This window comes from Pongo abelii, chromosome 2, assembly GCF_028885655.2.
Source record: "Pongo abelii isolate AG06213 chromosome 2, NHGRI_mPonAbe1-v2.0_pri, whole genome shotgun sequence".
NCBI lineage: Eukaryota > Metazoa > Chordata > Mammalia > Primates > Hominidae > Pongo > Pongo abelii.
Window position 1 is genome coordinate 97,247,012 of NC_085928.1, and position 20,845 is coordinate 97,267,856.

The window sequence follows — 20,845 nt, forward strand, 5'->3', positions numbered from 1 at the left end:
ATCTCAGCTCACTGCAACCTCTGCTTCCCGGGTTCAAGCGATTCTACTGCCCAGCCTCCCGAATAGCTGGGATTACAAGCATGCACCACCATGCCCAGCTAAATTTTTGTATCTTTAGTAGAGATGGGGTTTCACTATGTTGGCCAGGCTGGTCTCAAACTCCTGACCTCAAGTGATCCCTCAACCTCGGCCTCCCAAAGTGCTGGGATTACAGGCGTGAGGCACTGTGCCCGGCCCAAACCCTTGACTTTTAAGAAAGATGTCTTCCTTCCTCAACTAAGGGAACTAGAACTTGTTAGGAGGATGAGAGTGCCCCATCTTGAGCTGGTTGGGATTCTTGCCTCATTTATACAGAACCAATAGTCCAAACCCAGATCCAGTCACATTCTGGCATGAGCACCTGCCCAGCCCAGTGAAATGCAATGACAGTGTGGCTCTGTACTCTCTTCTCTCCTTAGGTGAGGAGGAACCTCCTGCCCTTCCTTCCAAGCTCGTCTCTTCTGGGTCGTGCAAAGCAGATCTTGGTTGCTGCAGCTACACTGATGAACTCCACGCGGTCGCCCCTTTGTAACAAAACGAAAGAGTCTAAGCATTGCCACTTTAGCTGCTGCCTCCCTCTGATTCCCCAGCTCATCTCCCTGGTTGCGTGGCCCACTTGGAGCTGAGGTCTCATACAAGGATATTTGGAGTGAAATGCTGGCCAGTACTTGTTCTCCCTTGCCCCAACCCTTTACCGGATATCTTGACAAACTCTCCAATTTTCTAAAATGATATGGAGCTCTGAAGGGCATGTCCATAAGGTCTGACAACAGCTTGCCAAATTTGGTTAGTCCTTGGATCAGAGCCTGTTGTGGGAGGTAGGGAGGAAATATGTAAAGAAAAACAGGAAGATACCTGCACTGATCATTCAGACTTCATTGAGCTCTACAAACTTTGCCTGTTTGCTATTGGCTACCTTGATTTGAAATGCTTTGTGAAAAAAGGCACTTTTAACATCATAGCCACAGAAATCAAGTGCCAGTCTATCTGGAATCCATGTTGTATTGCAGATAATGTTCTCATTTAGTTTTGATGTAGAATTTACATTGCCATGGGTGTTAAATAAGCTTTGAGTCAAAAGTCAACAAAGTGACTGAATATACAGTCACCTTTTATGAAATGAGTCTCTGTGTTACTGGGTAGCATGACTGATTGAGGTGAAGCTCACAGGGCCAGGCTGACCATCTTGACCATTCTGCTTGAGATAGGTTGGTCAATGTGCAGAAGGCCCCAGGACCTCAGCACACACAGCCTCCTCTTGGTCTGAGTAGGCATCATGTGGGGGCCAGATCTGCCTGCTATTTCCATGGGTTACATTTACTGTGCTGTATCTCAGATGTTGGTGTCTGGAAGTTTATTCTTAAGAGACTGCTAGCCAGCTGTATTATTGGAAGTTGCAGTTTGTCCTTTGGTTGGCCTTCTGGTCTAAAGCTGTGTCCTGAATATTAGGGATCAGAATACACTGAAATACAGCAGCGTGTGGAGGTGATGGCCAGTTAATCTGCTGAACTGGTTTTGACTAATGACAAACCTTTTTAAGATGGTAGAATGGAGGTGATAGTCACAAAAGTAAATGTTCCATTTTTATGAATGACTTTCTACAGAGTTTCTATTTCTAAAGAAAAAACAATTGTTCACATCCCATCTGATGATTAGCATGTGTGTAATGAATGCTGTCTTGGTCTCCCCTGTGGAAACCCTTGTCCCCGTGCCTTAGAGCAGGTGTGGACATCTCTCACTACCTTTCTCATGGGTGCTGTTAGATTTTGGCACCCCGTTTTCTCAGCATTCAGCCCAGGGAATGTGGTTTTCACTCCTTTGTCAGATAAGAGCAACATGAAGGGGTATGTTGAGAAACATCCTGAGGCAGAGTGGGAGGTGGGATGGGGCAGGACTTTCCCTTCCAAGCACATGCACGGCAGGTGGGGAAAGGGGGGCTTGCACCCTTGCTGGAAAGAAAAGGTTTGTGTATATTTCTGATGCAAATGTCATACTCACTGCTCTGTAAAGGCAGCTGGCAGCTTTTTGGGAGAAGAACGTGCTCGTCTGTTCTCTGGCATCAAGTTTCTTGCAGCTGCTCTGAGGGAGAGACAGTGAGCTGCAAGACTGCCTCCCCATAAAAACAGGCAACTCAGAGAAGAGTCATTTCATGTTGTTCCTGTGGAATCTGGAATGAGTGCAGAGCTCCTACCCACACATGACTGCCCTGCCATTTCATCCTAGGCATTCTGTGAAGGAGATTGGTTAGTCCAAACTTGCTAACATACGAAAATTCACTTGGAACATGATGAGAGATTTCTTATTGAGGCCAAGAGATGTTTCCTGTCCCAGAGGAACCATTAGGAGTCGCTTTTAGGGTATTCAGCTTTGCTCATGAAATAAGGCATCTCTGAGAAAGTGGCCCCAGGGAGAGAATGGAGGACTGGGAGGAGAAGCATTAACTGGGCTCCAAGGGTGTGTGGGCAGAGAGCTTGCTATGTGAACTCACTCCTTAAGAAAATGGAAGACAAAAAGAGAGTGCTAGTTAAAAAATCGGGATGTTTTAGTTTGGATTTAGGGTTTTGATACTTAATGTTGAAATACTAATGTTTCTGATCAACAAAATCAAACTCTTAATATACTGAGTAATGAAACGACAGTGTGATTGCCTCAGAATAAATTGAGAAGTCCAACTTCCTAGTTTTGTTTAATTAGTTTCACTTTTTCTACTCTCCCCAGTATGCTAGAAATGGGAATCGTTCCCCTGCAGATTACGGCAAAACATCTGTTTTAAGCAAAGCTGCATTTTTTGACTCAGAAATTGTCCCAGACGGTAGATATAAGATGAAATTCAGAAAAACGTTCTGCCAAGTCACAGGCTTTTAGATATTGCGGAAACAAGAAATGGAAAATAGGGATGATCTCCATGAGAGGCCTTGATCCTGAGAGTAAAAGGCTTGTGTAGATAGGTTAGACAATGTCCTCTAGAAAAGAGACCAGGGACAAGTCCAGGGTTCAGGAAAACCAAGAAGCCTGCGGGTAGCTGAAGGTAGAGTGCTAGTTGTTCATCTTAACTTACCAATGAGCTACAGAAAGGTCTTAGCGTCTGATGTCGTCAGCTTTGCCAGGAGAGTGATCAAGGAGGTTAAAGCTCAGGTAAAGGTGTGCCTTCTCAGAGATTGGCTATAAGCAACAGAGACCACCTCAACAGAGACCACCTCAACAGACTCAGCCTAGCCATACAGGGTGCAGAAGCTCCTCCAGAGGGCTGTCTTGGGCCTTTGAGGCAATTGATCTCCAGAAAGAATCAGAAGTCATTCCAGTCCAGGCCCAGGTATTCAAATGGTGACCCAGCCAGATAATAGTATCTTGAGCCAGAAATGAGATCAGGCCATAAAGTTAGGAGACAGAGTTTTTGATTGATACGTTAGCAATAACTGAAGACAGTCTCAGATCAGAAGTTCAATAAAATGTCTTTAGCAGTGGCGACATCATTGGAATCAGTGTGTAGTAAGTCATGGATATTTAAGTTCATATATGTTTGTCAGAGTTCAGTCTTACAACTTCATAGCCACAAGTATCTTTTTTAAAATACCAACTGTTAGTCTCAGGTCTCCTGACTTAAGTGCAAATAAACAGGAAGACTGTCCTTCAAAAAATGTGGGGTTACATGATTTTCAGAGCCTTTTTTTCAGAGTTGAGCATCTTTTCTTTTAAAAGATAAGGGGTGAGAGGACCAATTTTATTCCTTGAGGAAAAATGACACACCCTTCTCCCAAAAGAAAGAAAACTCTCTGGCCCCCCAACTTCAACACTAATTTGGCTCCCTGAAGAAGACAGAAAATATTCTTTCTGTCTTTATTGAAGAGAAATGGGCAATGCCAATGTGAAGGTTACTAGTCTTTTTTATTTTCTATTGGTGAAGACTACTACTGCTCTTATTTAGCAGATCTTATACCTTCAGTGGTCACCAGTATAGCACGTGAGGTATAAGGAAAACAGTGGTGTGATGATAAATGGTAATTCATATACTTTGTCCGTGTCAGAGAGCAATAGGGAATGGTGGGGACTGTGGCAAACTGAAGCGCCCCTGTTCCACCTACAGGGTGTAATTTTCCAGTCGACTGTGGCCATGAAGTATTCCCTGATCTTCCCATTTTTCAAGAAAAGCTGACAATCTGGATTTTTATATGAAAAATCTGATTTTAAAAAATATTGGCAACTAAGTTAAAATTCAAGTGAATTTAGACCCAGCAGAAGACATGGATGGACCTGATTTGGTCCACTGACTACCAGTTTGTTAACCGCTGCTTTATAAGATTTGAAGGAAAGGCATTCATGGTAATTAGATGGTGCCACCAGAAAATGCTCTTGCTAAATGCAGCCAGTAGTTAGATTGCTTCTTTCTCCAGTCTCCCCCGCAAAGAAATCTGACGTGATTCTGAATGCATTGGACATGTCTTGATTGTGTCTTTACATTTCATGGTGTCTTAAAAGAAAGGCAAGCTAGTTGTTAATTTCAGAATCAGATTTATGCTCTCTCAATTTAGAAAATGCTGGGAACAATTTCATTTTTTTTTTTTTTTTTTTTAAGATGGAGTCTTGCTCTGTCTCCCAGGCTGGAGTGCCGTGGCGCGATCTCGGCCCACTGCAAGCTCCGCCTCCCGGGTTCACGCCATTCTCCTGCCTCAGCCTCCTGAGTAGCTGGGACTACAGGCGCCCGCCACCACGCCTGGCTAATTTTTTTGTATTTTTAGTAGAGACAGGGTTTCACTGTGTTAGCCAGGATGGTCTCGATCTCCTGACCTCGTGATCCGCCCGCCTCGGCCTCCCAAAGTGCTGGGATTACAGGCGTGAGCCACTGCGCCCGGCCTAACAATTTCATTTAAACTCCACAACCTAAAGGGCTTTGTTTATAATTTTAGCTCTTGGCAGAATAATTTTTTTTAGGTGGTGTGCAGTTCTGATCATAGGCCAAGACATGATTAGGAAAGCAGGCATTTGTAGAGGGTAAGACAAGGAACTTCCTAGCGCCCATTAGAGCCAGGTATTTGCATTATCTTCTGTTTTAAGTGGTCTGTGAATTGACTGTGTTTTGGAGGTGTGAAACAGCATACAGAGAAAAGCTTTTCCTGATATTGAGATATCAGTTAGGAGTCCAAATGGGGTGTTGGGTCATCCTTGCCATATCACCTCCTTTCCAGGCTCAGGGTGAAAACAGACAAAAGAAATCTGACTGCAAGCCAGTGGCTTTGATTCCAGTTTCAGAGTTTAGGGACTAGGAGAAAGTTTAGATTATCTAGCATATTCTCCCCCTGGTGTCAGACAGGGCTGTGCCTGAATTATTCCAGACATATGGCTGTAGATGGTATTCTTTATTTTACAAGAAGGAGATTGTGTAATCGACCTTGCTGATCAGATAGTTCTTTGTATGTCTTAGAGAAATTCAAGCCGGCTTCCTTTTGTTCGGCTTGTAGTGGAGAAAGAACAGCTGGTCACCTTCCATGTATTTGAAAACCACAGTGAAGTCATCCCCCTGGTGTTTTTATTTCAGTGATAAATAATTCCACCCACTTAAACCATTCTTCATGGCTCTTGTTTTCTAGGGGCCTAATAATTTTCACTGCTGTAATGCTTCTCAGCTTCACACTTAGTTTAGTTGCCCAAACAATGTTTGTGCCTTACTCACATTGGTGCCTTGTGAAGACCAGGCTCAGGATGGGGATTATGGGGAAATTCTTGCACACCCAGCTCCTCTTACCACTTAAAAATATAGCACTTTTACAAAATGATATGTCGCCTATATTCATTGAGAATTATTTGTTTGACTACCACATTTTTTCCCCTGATGATAGTCACCTATCATAACTTGTGTTTGTTTTCCTCCTGAGATCAAACACTTGGTGCTTATTCCTGATGTATACTCTGTTGAGACCAGCTCTTACCTTCTGAGTGGCAGCTACCCCTCCCTCCCAATTTTAGATCCTATTTTTACACATCTCTATAGCTATCACCTTTATTTCATGACCCACAGTATTAAATGGTACAGACTTCGGTTTAACCACTGGTAAAGTAACAGCAGTAGTTGCTAAGTACCACCTTCCCATTGCTGTTTGAGGGCTAATTTGCAAATGCATTTGAATCTCCCAGTGGAGATGTCTGGGGAATTTTGGCCAGTTGTCTTCCCTCTTGCCCTTTTGTTCTTTAAAATTCAGCTTGGACCACAGACACCTCCAGGATCTTGTTTATGTTCTGCTCTCAATTGACCAAGCACTGCATTTTGCACAATCAGAAGTCTCACAAAAGCAAACAGTTATGACTGCATATCTGATGTTTATATCCTGTAAAATTTCAGGAAGATTCAGAGGCAATCTTCTATTTGTACATGATGTAGACAAAATTAGCTGCTCCAATTGTTAGACAAAAAATTGCCATTGGATTACACTAATGTGCTCATCTGTTGTTTTAAAAGTTTGGTATCAGGCAGGGCACGGTGGCTCACACCTGTAATCCCAGCATTTTGGGAGGCCAAGGTGGGCGGATCACCTGAAGTCCAGAGTTCAAGACCAGCCTGACCAATATGGTGAAACCCCGTCTCTACTGAAAATGCAAAATTAATCAGGCGTGGTTGTGTGCCCCTATAATCCCAGCTACTCGAGAGGCTGAGGCAGGAGAATCGCTTGAATCCAGGAGGCACAGGTTGCAATGAGCCGAGATCACGCCATTGCACTCTAGCCTGGGCAACAAGAGTGAAACTCCGTCTCAACAACAACAACAAAAAGTTTGGTATGTTTCTCTCAAGAAAAAAGCATGTTCAGTCCAGACAGCAGCAAAAGCTTTTGTGAAAACCAATTGTTGTTCATCTAGATAGTAAGTAACTCCTATTTTTACTGTTAATTTTGTAAAAGAGAATTTTTCCCTGTGGAAACTCCCTGTTAGTATGTCCTAGGGGAGAAAGCCTGTGGAATACAGTGGTTATTGATGGTGTTGCCTTTGTTTCATCTTTGAGTTTGCCCTTTGTGGGATCTAGTGGGATAATGAGCACTGACACAACCTTTAACAGCGTGCTGTATTTTTGACATTGAAAATGTTAATGACTTGATTTGTACATAACTCTGTAAATAGGTGAAAATAGATCACAGCTGACATTTACAAAATGTTTTTGTACCTTAGAATTTCTGCATTAAATAAAACGTTTTGTTTTAAGGTTGTAGTGGCTCATTTTTCAGCACATCTTTCTTGTTTCCTGACTGTTTGGGGTTCCCAGCCCAGTTTTCGGAGGGCTCTGCCTCAGGACAAGGAGGCCAGGAGTGGCTAGTCTTCCTTGCCCTTTAGAGAACAGGACCCTGCTGCCCTAGACCTTCAGCTCGGCTCCACAGGCAATCAGTCACCCATTACCCGTGTGGCATCAGGAGGCCTCCCTGCTGCAACAGGGTTACTTATGTCAGAAAGAAATTTGACTTCTCAGAACAAATGGACTTTCTTTTTAGAAATTTGAAAAAAGCCACTGAGATTTGGGGGGCTGCACACAAATTTTTTTTGTCACTCAGAAAAAGAGATGCCTGCTCAGTCTTCCATGGACATTCTCCCCTCCTGTGTCCCCCATGCTCTGTGAGTTAACTTCTTGGTGTCCATCACCTTCAGGGGCAGGTCCCAGCTCTGCTAAATTTTTTTTTTTTTTTTTTTTTTTTTTAAAGAGGTAGGCTCTCCCTACATTGCCCAGGCTGCTCTTGAGCTCCTGAGCTCAGGTGATCCTCCCACCTCAGTCTCCCAAAGTGCTGGGATTACAGGTGTGAGCCACTACGCCTGGCCTCTGCTACTGTTGCTGTGCCCTAGGGACTGTCAGACTCTGCCCCTCAGCCTCTCACCCGTAGACAGGTCCTACTTTAGAGGGTGGTGAATTAAACTGCACGGTGAATGTAAAGTGCCACCTGTGCATTCCTGGCTCGTAGTCCGTGCTCAGTAAGTGACAGTGTCCACAGGAGGATAGTGAGGGTTAACAAATAGCAAGGACATACAATACAAGCTTTTGACCATTGCCCGAGCAGGATATAGTCTAAGTTTGGCGTCTTGGGACCATAATAGATTTTAAAAATTGGATCTCCCTTATTTGCTTGTTCCTTCTCATACTTCACTGGGATGTTAATGTGTTCAGGGCCTACAACCTACCCTGTTTGGGGAACCTAAGGAAAACAGAAGGAGTGGTAAAAAACAAAACCCCCCCAAAGAAAACAGCTCTGAGGGAAGCGTTGTTTCTGAGAGGAGGAAATTCTCACACGTTCTTGCCTCCTGACCTTCGCATATCCTTAGTTTCTCCTGGGTAGAGTCACCCAGGAGGCTCCTTGTCATTTCTCCCATTGATTTCCTTTTCCCCCACACTCTGTCAATTCTTTTTAGTTCCAGGAGTGCTAAAGTGCTTTACGCACATCATCTCCTTCATCTTCACGGCTGCTCTGTGAGGTGGCCAGTCCTACGGACCCCATTATACAGATGAGGAAACTGAGGCTCACAGAGGCTATAACTGACTTGTGATCCCATAGGTGGCTAGTGGCAGAGCCAGGATATGAGCTGAGGCAAACCCTACCTAGACTGCTCAGGTATCCCCTTGGTAAAGGTCAAGCCAGCCAGGTAGGGATGGACTCAAAAATGTGTGGCCAAAGGCAATAGAGAGCTTTCCCGTAAAATGAATGGCAGAGAGGAAGTGATGATTGCCAACCTCTGAATGTCAGTAGGGCTGGTTCCTGCTCTTAGTGCTCTTCATGTTTTTTCTCACCATGACCCCCTATGGAGAGTACTATCAGCAGCCTCAATTTTGAGATTCTGATGTCTAGAAATTCTATAGCTTTGCCAAGGGTACAGACAAGGAATTGGCAGCACTGGAGTTGAAGTCTCTGATTGAAGCATCACCACTCCTGATCAATAGGCTGCTCTGTCCCTCAGTAACAGTTTAAGCGGAAGGAAGAATCTTGAGTGACTTGGTTCCTTTCTCTTGCAAATTCTGAGTGTAAATCTGATTCAGAGTTGAAACAAATGGATCTCATTAGGCAGATACTGCAATACATGAATTTCTCTTTCTTTTTCTTTCATTAAAATAAAAGTTACAGCTGGGCTTGGCGGTGCGCACTTATAGACTCACCTACTCAGCAGGCTGAGGCCTCAAAAAATACAAATAGTTCAGGCATGGTGACTTACGCCTGTAATCTCAGCACTTTGGGAGGCCAAGACAGGAGAATCACTTCAGACCAGAAGTCTAAGACCAGCCTGGGCAACATAGCAAGATCCCGTCTTTACAAAAAAATTTAAAAATTAGCTGGGCATGGTGGTGTGTGCTAGTAGTCCTAGGTATTCAGGAGGCTGAGGTGAAAGGATCACTTGAGCCCAGGAGTTTGAGGCTGCAGTGAACTATATGATCATACCACTTCACTGCAGCCTGGGCAACAGAGCAAGATCCTGTCTCAAAAAATTTTAAGTTAAAAAGTTAAAAAAAAAAAAAAAAAAAACTTGCAGCTAGTACTTTCTATTAGTGTTCTCTTGGGACAGGATGAGAAGCCCTCATTTTTACCATGATATTAGAAAGCTGTCTGTTTTTACAGCTGCCTAGGGTTCTTGCAGTCCCCAACATCTATGGGGCCCTGCTACTGGCTTTGCTTTGTTTTAGAAATACCAGCATTAGAGGAGCAAAGACCAGCTTCCTCTTACAGGCTCTAATTAGAAAAAAAAAATTGTTGCTTTAGTTGAATAAGAACTACAGGTGATAAGCTAAGCAGGTGGAGGAGGGAGGAGACATAAAATCTTATCTTGCAGTCCTGGGCACAGTGAGTCCCCAATAAATGTGTTTCCCACTGCTCCCTCAGCATATTCTGTCCTCACTGTCCACAAGGAATGAAATCATAAAAGGCCCAAGAATAGGATAAGTTAGAGGATGCAGTGAAGGGGAGAGATGGACACAAACACGGCATAAGAACTTTTGCAATGAGAAAATTCAAATGGGACCTTTGGGATTAAGGAAAAGAAATGCAAGATCAGTGAGCTTGGCTCCCTGGCCTCTTTCTGGAAGGGACCTTGCACCATCTTTCGCATTTATACATGATACAACTGCCTTAACAGGGTTAATTCCAAAGTGTGTGCTGGGAAACAGACATAGTGATGGACATGGTACACAGTACTCCTGCCCTCCTGACTCCACCTCTTCCTATGTATAGAGTTGAGGGCAAGTCATCTAAATGTTCTGAAACTCAGTTTCTTCATCTGTAAGATGGGACTAATACCCACCACAAAGGGTTATTGTGAGGATTAAATGAGATGGAGTATATAAAGTACCCAAGGCTGTGCTCAGCAAATGCCAGGTACTTGGTGAATAGTAGCTATTAATTATTCCGTGGAAGAGCAGGTCTTGGGCTTTTTGGGGGCCATATCGGGATGGGTGGGAGACAGTTCCATGCCCACAAGGAGCTTTAGGCCAAGTACTTTGTCAGGTGATAAGTTATATCATTTATATCCCCTAAAAGAAAAGGGTGGGTCCATGCCTGGCTGTTGCAGAGGTGAGGGTTGAAGAGGAACTTAATTTGGCAAAATTAAGACATTAGCTCTGGGGTTCCCAATAGCTGACCACACATAGCCTGTGACAGTTGACTGTGCACCTTGAGATCTGCTGATGTTCCATTCCCCAGACTCCTTTTTTCCTGATTGCCATTTAATCCTGATAGAGATACATTTTTCTGGACTTGCTGCTGTAAGGTCTCTGTGCCAGGCAGATGACCACTCTCCACTCTGAATGTGAACAAAGGCAGGGGTTGTTTCTCAAACCATCAATCACCACAAGGTCAGGGCAATTTCCCAAGTTTTAGAAGTTAGTGGAGGGAGATGGGAGGAGATCAAATAACAGTCTTCCAGAATGAGATGGCTCTGCCTGGTCTTTTCCACTCTTGCTGGTCAGAGACATTCTGGGGAGTGGGCAGACGTCAGCCTCAAAACAAACCATAGACTTTTCCTACCAGGTTGGGCAAGGCCAGGCCAGAGGGAACTTGTAGAAAAGAAAGGCAGGAGCGTGCCTGGCAGCTGAATGCAAATACAGTCAGGTCCTGCCTTTGGTTCTATATCTCTGGAGGTAGATATGCTTCAGTATCCTGCACACCTGTGTATAATTGTGTATTATTATTCATGAGATGATGATAATTAGCATTGTGATTAAAGTTGAGTCAGGCTTTGGTCTGAGGCATCTTGAACTTAGATCTCAGTTTGCCATTTTCTATGTTTCCCTAGGCAGGTGGCTTGCCCTGTTTAGGACTTATTTTTTCCATCTAGAAAACAGTTAATAATAGGGCCAGACACAGTGGCTCATACCTGTAACCCCAGCACTTTGGGAGGCCGAGGTGGGTGGATCACCTGAGGTCAGGAGTTAGAGACCAGCCTGGCCAACATGTTGAAACCCCGTCTCTACTAAAAATACAAAAATCAGCTGGGCATGGTGGCATGTGCCTGTAGTCTCAGCTACTCAGGAGGCTGAGGTGGGAGGATCACTTGAGCCTGGGAAGTGGAGGTTGCAGTGAGCCGAGATCGCACTACTGCACTCCAGCCTGGGCGACAGAGCAAAACTCTGTCTCAAAACAACAAAACAAAACCAAAAACAGTTAATAATTCAGTACCTAGTGGGTCTATTGTGAGGCTTGAATGTGAGGCTGGGTGAAATTCTGGGCACAAAGGATGGCACACGGAAAGCCCCCGTTCCTATAGGGATGAGTCATGAGGGCAGGTTAGGAGGTGTACAGTTATGAAATGGGATTTCTCCTGAATGTCTCCCTTGGCCCTGGCCTGGGTAGCTGATGGCGTAGCTAACTGAAATGGAATTCCTGCCTCCTGGAGGTCTCAGTTCACAGGGCAGCTGGGAATGGCCTTCAAGGGAGATGGGTACTTGATCAGCTGTCACTTTCTGCTTAAAATCACCAGTGGCCCTGGAAGTGAATACCGAATCTCTTATGTGATGCCTTGCTGACTTCTCCTCTCTGTGTCCCTTCTTTCTCTGATCATACCAGACTGTTGAAATTCCTCACTCCTGTGTTCTTGCCCCGGGTTCTTTGCATGTGCTGTTTCTTCTACCTGAATCACCCTCTCTCAGTCTCCATCCCTCCTTTGCAATGAGACCTTCCCTGACTACCGTCCATCTCTAGTCTAGGTCCTGACATGTGTCTTCAGGAACCTCTTGCTCACTAGAATGCTGCTTCATGAGGGGAGGCCGTATCCCTTGCGGAGGCCTTCCATCTGGACTGGACTCCGGTTCTACTGCTTTAACCAGCTTGCAACCCCACCCTACCACTGAGCAGTCACCGGGGCAAGTCACCTCATCTCCCTGGTTCTCAGTTTCCTCATTAGTCAGATGGGGGTAAAAAAATGTACCTGCCTCATGGGGTTGTTGTGAGGATAAAGCAGGGGATGGGAGGGGATAGCCCACTCACTGCCTGGCACATGACAAGTGCTCAAAAACATTACTATCTGTTTTAGCTGTCATCAAGATAGGGAATAATAGTGCTTTTTTTTCTTTTCTTTCTTTCTTTATTATTTTTATTATTTATTTAACAGGGTCTCACTGTGTCACCCAGGCTGCAGATCCACTCACTACAGCCTCAACCTCCCAGGCTCAAGCGATCCTCCCACTTTAGCCTCCCGAGCAGCTGGGACTGTAGGCGTGCGCCACCATGCCCCGCTGATTTTTGTATTTTTTGTAGAGATGGGGTTTGACCATGTTGCCCAGGCTGGTCTTGAACTCCTGGGCCCAAGCAATCTACCCGCCTTGGCCTCTCAAAGCACTAGGATTACAGGCATGAGCCACTTTGCCCGGCTGAGAAATAACAGTTATTAGTAAATTTAAAAGGTTCCCTAGAAGAGAAAACTGCATCTGTGCCTCATTTTGCAAATTGGAACATGGCTCCCATCCATTTACCATGATCCCAGAGTGGAGAACAACTGGGCTGTTTTATGTATTTCCCCCACAAGGCTCTGTTATCTCAAGGTTTTACACCCTGTGGTTCCTGTCCTCAGACTGGATAATAGCTTGCTATAGACACGGGTTTGGTCAGCGACACGAGCCGTATCAGAATTACCAATGTGTATTGGATGCCTGCTACTATGCCATGCATTGCATAGTGCCTGAGCTCCCCTCAGCCTCCCAAAGGGACTTTGGAGCCCATGTCCCACCTCAGGACAGGGCTCAAGTTGTATTTGAACTCAGATATTTCCCGCTCCACAGCCTCTCTCTGTCTTTCCACTCCCCAGCTCAGCCTTGCTCCTCAGGTTTTCTAATCCAGATTATGAAAGCAGAAAGGACTTGCTTCCAAAGAAGCCTTTTAGTAGCACTTGAAGAGCATTGCTTAGGCCTGAACAATGAGACTGACGCCCAGGCCAGGCGCAGTGACTCACGCCTGTAATCCCAGCACTTTGGAAGGCTGAGGCGGGCGGATCACGAGGTCAGGAGTTTGAAACCAGCCTGACCAACATGGTGAAACCTCGTCTCTACTGAAAATACAAAAATTAGCCGGGTGTGGTGGCGTGGGCCTGTACTCCCAGCTACTCAGTAGGCTGAGGCAGGAGAATCACTTGAGCCTGGGAGGCAGAGGTTGCAGTGAGCCGAGATCACGCCATTGCACTCCAGTCTGGGTGATACAGTGAGACTCCGTCTCAAAAAAAAAAAAAAAAGACCGATACCCAGATGCATCACCATCCCCTGGGTGAAGACAGCAACTGGACACTGCACACCTTTCAAATGCCAAAAAGTGGGGGAGGGGGAGCATCTGTACAGTGCATTGCTACAGGCAGAGATTTAAATGTCTCTTCCAGTAATTCCACTTCTGGGGTTTTATCTTTAGTAAGTAACTAAAAATGCATGTTTACATTTGTTGTGCAAAGATTTTCGAGGCTGGATATGGTGGCTCATGCCTATAATCCCAGCACTTTGGGAGGCCAAGGCGGGTGGATTGCTTGAGTTTAGGAGTTGGTGACCAGCTTGGGCAACATAGTGAGAACCTGTCTTTACAAAAAAATACAAAAATTAGCTGGGTATGGTGGTGCACGCCTGTAGTCCCAGCTACTTGGGAGGCTGAGGTGAGAGGATCACTTGAGCCTGGGAGGTCAAGGTTGTACTGAGCTGAGATTGTGCCACTGCACTCCAGCCTGGGCAAGAGACAGAGACCCTACCTTGAAAAAAAAAAAAAAAAAGATTTTCAGGCCAGAAGCGGTGGCTCACACCTGTAATCCCCGCTTTGGGAGGCCAAGGTGGGTGGATCACTTGAGACCAGGAGTTTGAGACCAGCCTGGCCAACATGGCAAAACCCCATTTCTAATAAAAAAAAAAAAAAATTAGCTGGGCATGGTGGCGGGTGCCTGTGATTCCAGCTACTCAGGAAGCTGAGGCAGGAGAATCGCTTGAACCTGGGAGGTGAAGGTTGCAGTGAGATCACACCACTGCATTCCAGCCTGCGGGACAGAGTGAGGTTCTGCCTCAAAAAACAAACAAACAAAAAATTCATTACTAAGCATTATCCTGATAACGAGAAATGAGGAACAAACCAAGTACCAGTCGGAATTGATTATAAGAGGGCACATGCATACAATGGACCAAATGGCCTTTAGCAATCATGTTGCGGGAGAATATTTCATGACAAAGGAAAGCGTTCACAATATGTTAAATGAAAAATAAAGGACACAGATTAACAGTGGTTACTGCTGGATGGTGTGATTGTGGGTGGGTTTTCTTATTCTTTGTACCTCTGCTATTTTCTATATTGCTTTACAATGAGTAGTGTTACATAAGCAGAGGGTTTTAAATGTAAGGTTACATACAACAGACACTCAGCAAGTGTTCAAGGTACCCAGTGGTTACTAGGTGGCTGGGGCCAGTCATCTCAGAGTCCCACCCTTGACCCTGGTTGTGCCTTCTCCTGCGGCTGCTTTCCCTGAAGTTGCTACCCAGCCCCTTGCCCTGGCCCCTCCATTGCTTTTCTGCCTGGTGTCAGTCATAGCTCATCCTCTGCCCATCCAGGTGGGGGTCTCTTGCAGAAACCCTGGCTTCCCCAATTGATGATTTTGTGAAGTAACTGCACTGATCCCACCCTAGCCTGATTTTTTTTTTTTTTTTGAGATAAGGTTTCTCTCTGTTAGCCCGAGTTGGAGTGCAGTGGTGTGATCATGGCTTACTGCAACCCCAAATTGGGTTCAAACAATCCTCCTGCCTCAGCCTCCTGAGTAGCTGGGACTACAGGAACACACCACCACGCCAAGCTAATTTTTAAATTTTTGGTAGAGACAGCGATCTCACTTTGTTGCCCAGGCTGGTCTTAAACTCCTGGTTTCAAGTGATCCTCCCACCTTGGCCTCCCAAAGTGCTGCGATTACAGGTGTGAGCCACCGCACATGGCCTTCTCATCCTGTCTTGTAGTTTGGGGAGAGGGAACTGAACTTAAGAATGGGTCCTTATGAATAAACTGACTATTTCAAGGAGAAGAGATGACTGACAATCAGAGGCTTCTGGAGTCTTCACCAGTTTCCAAACCTTGTGGATAGACACCCACATTTCCTGCCTATCTTCTCTCTCACTCCATAAAGGACTGTCTTTGGGTGTATCACCTCTCCACCCACAGGCTCTCACTCTGAGTCTAGGAACGAAGTCCTCCCCAACCCTAAGCCCACCTTAGGGCAAGCACGGCATGGATGGGAGAGGGGGGGAGAGCTGCACATAGAAACCTTGTGGGTTAAATTGCTGTGTTGCTAATCTAAATATCCTACTTGCAGATGTGTCCTGCTTTCCGGAAACCCTGAATTATAAAACAGAGGAAGTCAAGGCGTTTGCCTTTAGTAATAATAGAAAGGCACATTGCCTTTGGCTGTGTACGGGAGACTCACTTGCCACATCATCTTTCACTCAGCAGCCAGTGTGATGTCTTCGAACTGTAGCTCACATCCCATCATGTCTCTGTCTGAACCTTTCGGTGGACAAGGTCTAACGTCTCACTTTGGCCATTAAGGCCCCTCCAGCCTCTTTCTCCCTTTACCTCCCCCGTCCATGGATTTCCAGCAGTGTGACCTGTGCTCTGCCTGGACCAGTACTTCTTCCAGGTGTCTGTCACCACACCCTGCTCCCTTGCTGCCTGGTGAGGGGTCAGTCGACTATCTCCCTCATCAGCTCATAAGCTCCATAAGGTCAGGGATAGTGTCTATCTTGGTATCCAGTCACTACTGTCCCCAGAGCCTAGCACAGTGTGTGGCATGTAGTAGATGCTCAAATAATTGTTACATTGAATCTCATGCAAAGAAAACTTTTCTCTTTGACAAGCCTGCCTGGGTAGAACACCAGGTGTTGGCTGGCGGATCTGGAGGGACTGCTGAGCTCAGATGAGGGAACAGGCACTTCAGAGAGAGGAGAAGGCCTTTGCTTAATAAATGTAATTACTTGATAAACACGGCTGGTTGTCGTAGGGATCTTCTGCTTTAGGGAGGAAGGAGAATGACAAAAGGGTTCTTGGGGAAAAGGTTGAGGACTAGGGTTCTGGACACAGGAGTTGTCCTTGGAAATGGAGTACTGGAGAGAGTGTGTTCCCTGAACAGGAAACTGGTGGGTCATAACGCATTGAGCCTGGGGTCAAGGAACCCCCTAGAAGCTGTAGTGGAATGAAGTTGCAGCTGTTGGAACAGAAGTTGGTTTGCTCAAGATGCCCAGTTTCTGGCCCAAAAGGTGGGCTGCAGACCAGGAAGAGGCCACCCAGCACTGCGAGGCTGAGCACTTGCAACAGAAGGCAGAGGTTGCTGTGAAGTAAATCTGGAAGATCTGCATCCCAGCTGCTGCTGTCAGGACAGGTGGCCTCCCAGGGAGCTCTCAACCCTCACCCCCTTCCTGCACCTGGGCAAGAGTCTTAGTACTTTGGGCTGATGCTCTTTCCTCTGTAAACAGGGGCCAGACTGTGATCCTCTGGCTCTGGGGGCTGGCTTCACCTTGCTAAGCTTCGATTTCTTCATTTGAGAAGCGGGCCCGCACAGGCCCTCCACCTTAAAGGCTGTCGTTAATATTAACTTCGATCAAGCACCTAAAATGCACCGCTGGCACATGGGGGCAACTGATGAATTTTTGATTTTTAGTATCAGGGTTTACACTTTTTAAGAGCCCAGTAACTACAGTCTGGGGCATTCTTTATTTCTGATTTTAAGAGGTGGTGAGGACCGTAGGCGTTCATCTGTTGAATGAATGAATGCCTGCAGAAACTCTTTTTATTTAGAGTCCCATATTTATTTCCTCATGCACGACCCAGGCCCCTCACTTGCAGGCTCTGCGTCCACCTACAAGCCGGCGATTCCTGAGAGCTTGCTGGGCGCCGGGGTTCACGCAGCTTGAGGCTCGTCCTCATTCTCACCTCCACCGTGGAGGAAAGTGAGGCTTGGGCAAGATCTGACACACCCAAGATCAGCCCAGCGATGGGGGTCGGGGCTCCGCGTGCAGGCTCTGGTCCTAGACCGCTAGGGTAGCCCCTATCACCTCGGCACGAGAGTCCACTCCCACTCGGGTACCCGGCCCTCGACCCGCCCTCGGGGTTTCCCGCGGCGCGTTCTCTGGCGGGACAGTGGGATCGAGGGGCAGGGCTGTTCACCCCTCCGCCGACTCGGTCAATTCTCTCCGCTTGAGTCTGATTTAGGTGGCGGCGGGGGAGGGATGTCCTGGGGTCTCCGCTCTCCTCTTTCTAGCCTCCCTGTAGACCTAGGCCGTGCATAGGGAGCTGGGGTGTCTAGCGGTGGCCGGGAGTGGCCACGTCCAAGTCCTGCGTCGCCCGGCTCCGGCGCCAGCGGGGGTCCCCGGCCCGCCTCCCGCCCACGTGGCCGGCCGGGCCTCCCCGCCCCCGGCCCGTCCCCGCCCCGCCCAGGGCAGCCGCCGCCGCCGCCGCCGCCGCTGCTGCGGTGAGTTTTCCAGCCTGGAGAGGCCGAACCAGCGCGGGGGCCGAGGTGAGTGCGGGCAGCAGTCGGGAAACCCGCTCCCCCGCTAGACCCTCCCTGGCTAGACACCCCCTTGGCGGGACACCCCTGCTAGGTCTCCCGGAGTGAGACCCTCTTCCGGGCTAGTCCCTCCTTTGCCCTGGTCCCCGAGCTGGACCCCAATTCCCACCTCCGAGTTACCCCGCCAGGTCTCGGCGCCCCCGGCGGGCCCTGAGCGCTCCCTGGTCTGGGATACGCCCAGCGCACGGGGGCGCACTGGGCGCAGCGCAGGTGGGCAGTGCCACCGCCAGTCTCAACTAGCCGTCGCTCCTGCTGGGGACCCTGACTCTGTTCCCTGGGTAGCCCCTTGAGCGAAAATTCCCGGAGCCACTTCCGGGGAGGGAGGCGCCACCTGTCCTGGGACGCGCCCCTTTCGCTCAACTTTCTTCTCCAGCCCGGCGGGGCACCCGCAGGTCAGCGTCGCGTCGGGCGCTGCTGGTGGCGGCTCACAGGGCCGCGGGTCGCTTCGCGGCGGGGGAGCCGGGATCAGGGCGCTCCGGGCGGCGGGCGCCGTCTCAGCCTGCCTGAGGCCCTTGTCCCGGCGGCTGCATCTTGTAAACCGAGCAGCCAGAAGATCCCGAGATAGGACACCAGGGTGGCGGACGTCAAGGGGTTAAGGTCAGCGTGGGTGCCTCGCAGCCAGAGACGGGTGAGCGTTTTCTGAGGCTGGAAGCTGATTGAGCCGAGTGGAAACGGGTTCCCTTGGGCTTTGCGGTGGTGGAGAGCTGCTCTTGCGCTATCAGCGGCCCCATCACGGGCTTGAATGTTGTGGAAACAGAGCGCCTTGTTCTTAGAAGACTCGGCTTGCTGGGTTTATTGCCTGGCCCAGGCTTGCTTCCCGCACTGGGCGAGGACGTGAGAACTGCCAGACAGTAGTTGCCCTGAATGTACCGATAGAAACTTATTTTTAAGCTTTCCATGCACTACCCAGGTATAACCACTTTCTTCCCTGGAGTGTGGAGAAGGAGAGCTTTGCTAGGTCTTTGTCTTAGCTGTGTAGTCCTGGGCAAGTTACTTCACTTACCTATGCCTCAGTTTTCTCATCTGTAAAGTGGGGATGATAATAATACAAACCTTAAAGAGTTGTATAGGGATAAAGTGCTTAAAATACTGACTGGGGCAGGGTAAATCCTCTGTGTTAGCTGCTCTTGTGATTATTATCACTGACATCTAACAGCGCGTGCACAGCCCTAGCTTCTCAATGAGGTGGGTGTGCAGGCTGTTGCTCCTTCCCCTTATTCTGGTAAGGAGCTGGTGGTGTTTACACAGTAGCCATGGTGTTCCCTTCCGCACTGGGAAATTTGAGCTTTGCTGTAACACCTATGGCTAACCAGCCTTGTGCAAAGTATATCTCAGAATGTAGGATTAGAGATGAACTTTGTCAAGGACACTGTTGGGAAATGGGGTCTTGGACCTTTTCTGGAAGCTCTGGAGTGTGATTCAGTGTTTGCCTCTTGGTTGGGGGGAGGGTGGGTAGATTTCACTTGATTGTTTTAAGCCTTGGGTCTCCTGACAGTCTGACATTGTCTAGTCTCTGTGAGTGTGGGAGTCTATTTAAGGGTCCAGGGACCTGATCTTGTCTCCTTCTCCCACATTCATTCATCTCTAGCAGATTGCCCCCTCCATCTTAGAGTTTTCCTGGGCTGCACCCATTTGGTATCTTTCTTCTTGGCAATTTAGTTTCTGTCTTCTGAATCTCCACAGATAAGAGCTCTGAACCTGGAGCCCCACGGAACATCCTGAAATGTACACGAGGCACTTGAAGCACAGTTATTTTTCCATAGGTTTCCCTTTACATTGTATTCTCCATGAGGCCTGTGCCCCAGAAAAGCGGACTCTGAACTTCTGGTAGGAAAGTAGAGGTTCTTGCCCCCTGTTACATCTCAATTCCCTACAAATTGGGGGCTGCCTTTTGTGCCCCCTCCCAGAACACACTTTTCAGTGGGCAATACAGGTCAGCCTTGACTTGGTCAATTAGGGGAAAGAGAGGCAGGCTGTGAGGTTAGGGACTGTTGGCCTGTGGTGAGACCTTTAGGCTGGGATGCAATTCATGAACATTTGAGTTCAAGTTTTCAGAAGACTTCTCAGGGCCTTTGCACACGCTGTTCCCTCAACCTAGCATCACTTCTTCCATGCCAGGCACTTTCTTGCCCTTTTGCTCAGATGTCTCCCCTGTACAGATGGTTTTTCTGACCACTCTGTCCAAAGCAGCCCCTCCCCCATTAGTTTCTATCACACTCTTTCTTGTATTTTATTCATAGAGCTTGCCCGGGATGATCTTATTCATACATTGATTTATAGGTTTATTGTGTGCATCCACCCAGGAGAATGTAGGATTCAAGAGGGCAGAGGTGTGTTGTCCTGTTCACTACTGACTCCTGGTCCATGGCATACAGCAGGTGCACAATAACTGTCCTGAGTGAATGAACACCCATTGACTGAAGTGAGGTGAGTCTGGAGAGTAGTGAAATGCAAAGGAACTGGTTGCTTGTCAGGAGCTCAGGGTTGAAAGTGACCATTAATGTAGCATACTTTCACCTCCAGATTAAATCACCTCTGCAACACCTCTTCCTAGTTACTGTTTAACCTAAGCTTGAATCCTCTAGGCACAGGGAACTTGTCACCTCCTGCAATAGCCTGTTCCATTGGAGGAGAGGGGACAGAACCATTGGAGGAGAGGGGGCAGAGAACCAGATGTAGTCGCTGTACCACGCTGATGAGGACGAGATGTGGCCTCCTGCATGCTATCATTCTAGTCCTTATGGTCTGCTTCGTGTCTTGACTATCCTGCATCCATCAGTATCCATCTGTAAAGTTCTCT

At 47.4% G+C, this 20,845-nt stretch overlaps 2 protein-coding genes across 9 annotated transcripts in view; both read left to right on the top strand.

The window, feature by feature from the left end:
• IL17RD (interleukin 17 receptor D) overlaps positions 1-7,224 on the top strand; it is a 75,945-nt gene extending 68,721 nt beyond the window's left edge. For all 3 annotated transcript variants that reach the window (XM_002813613.6, XM_054552019.2, XM_054552018.2), the window contains exon 13: positions 459-7,224. In XM_002813613.6, the coding sequence (XP_002813659.3) occupies positions 459-571 (113 nt within the window). In that variant the 3' untranslated portion in view covers positions 572-7,224. The remainder of the gene's footprint in view (positions 1-458) is intronic.
• A 10,669-nt stretch (positions 7,225-17,893) lies between these two features.
• Positions 17,894-20,845, top strand: part of ARHGEF3 (Rho guanine nucleotide exchange factor 3) — a 349,785-nt gene continuing 346,833 nt past the window's right edge. The window contains exon 1 of one of the 6 annotated variants that reach the window (XM_002813615.6): positions 17,894-17,994. The gene's annotated coding sequence lies outside the window, so the exon portion shown is untranslated. Of the gene's footprint in view, positions 17,995-18,434; positions 18,674-20,845 lie in introns of those variants that run through there. The other 5 variants (XM_063722058.1, XM_063722061.1, XM_009238885.4 and 2 more) reach the window with 5 other exon arrangements.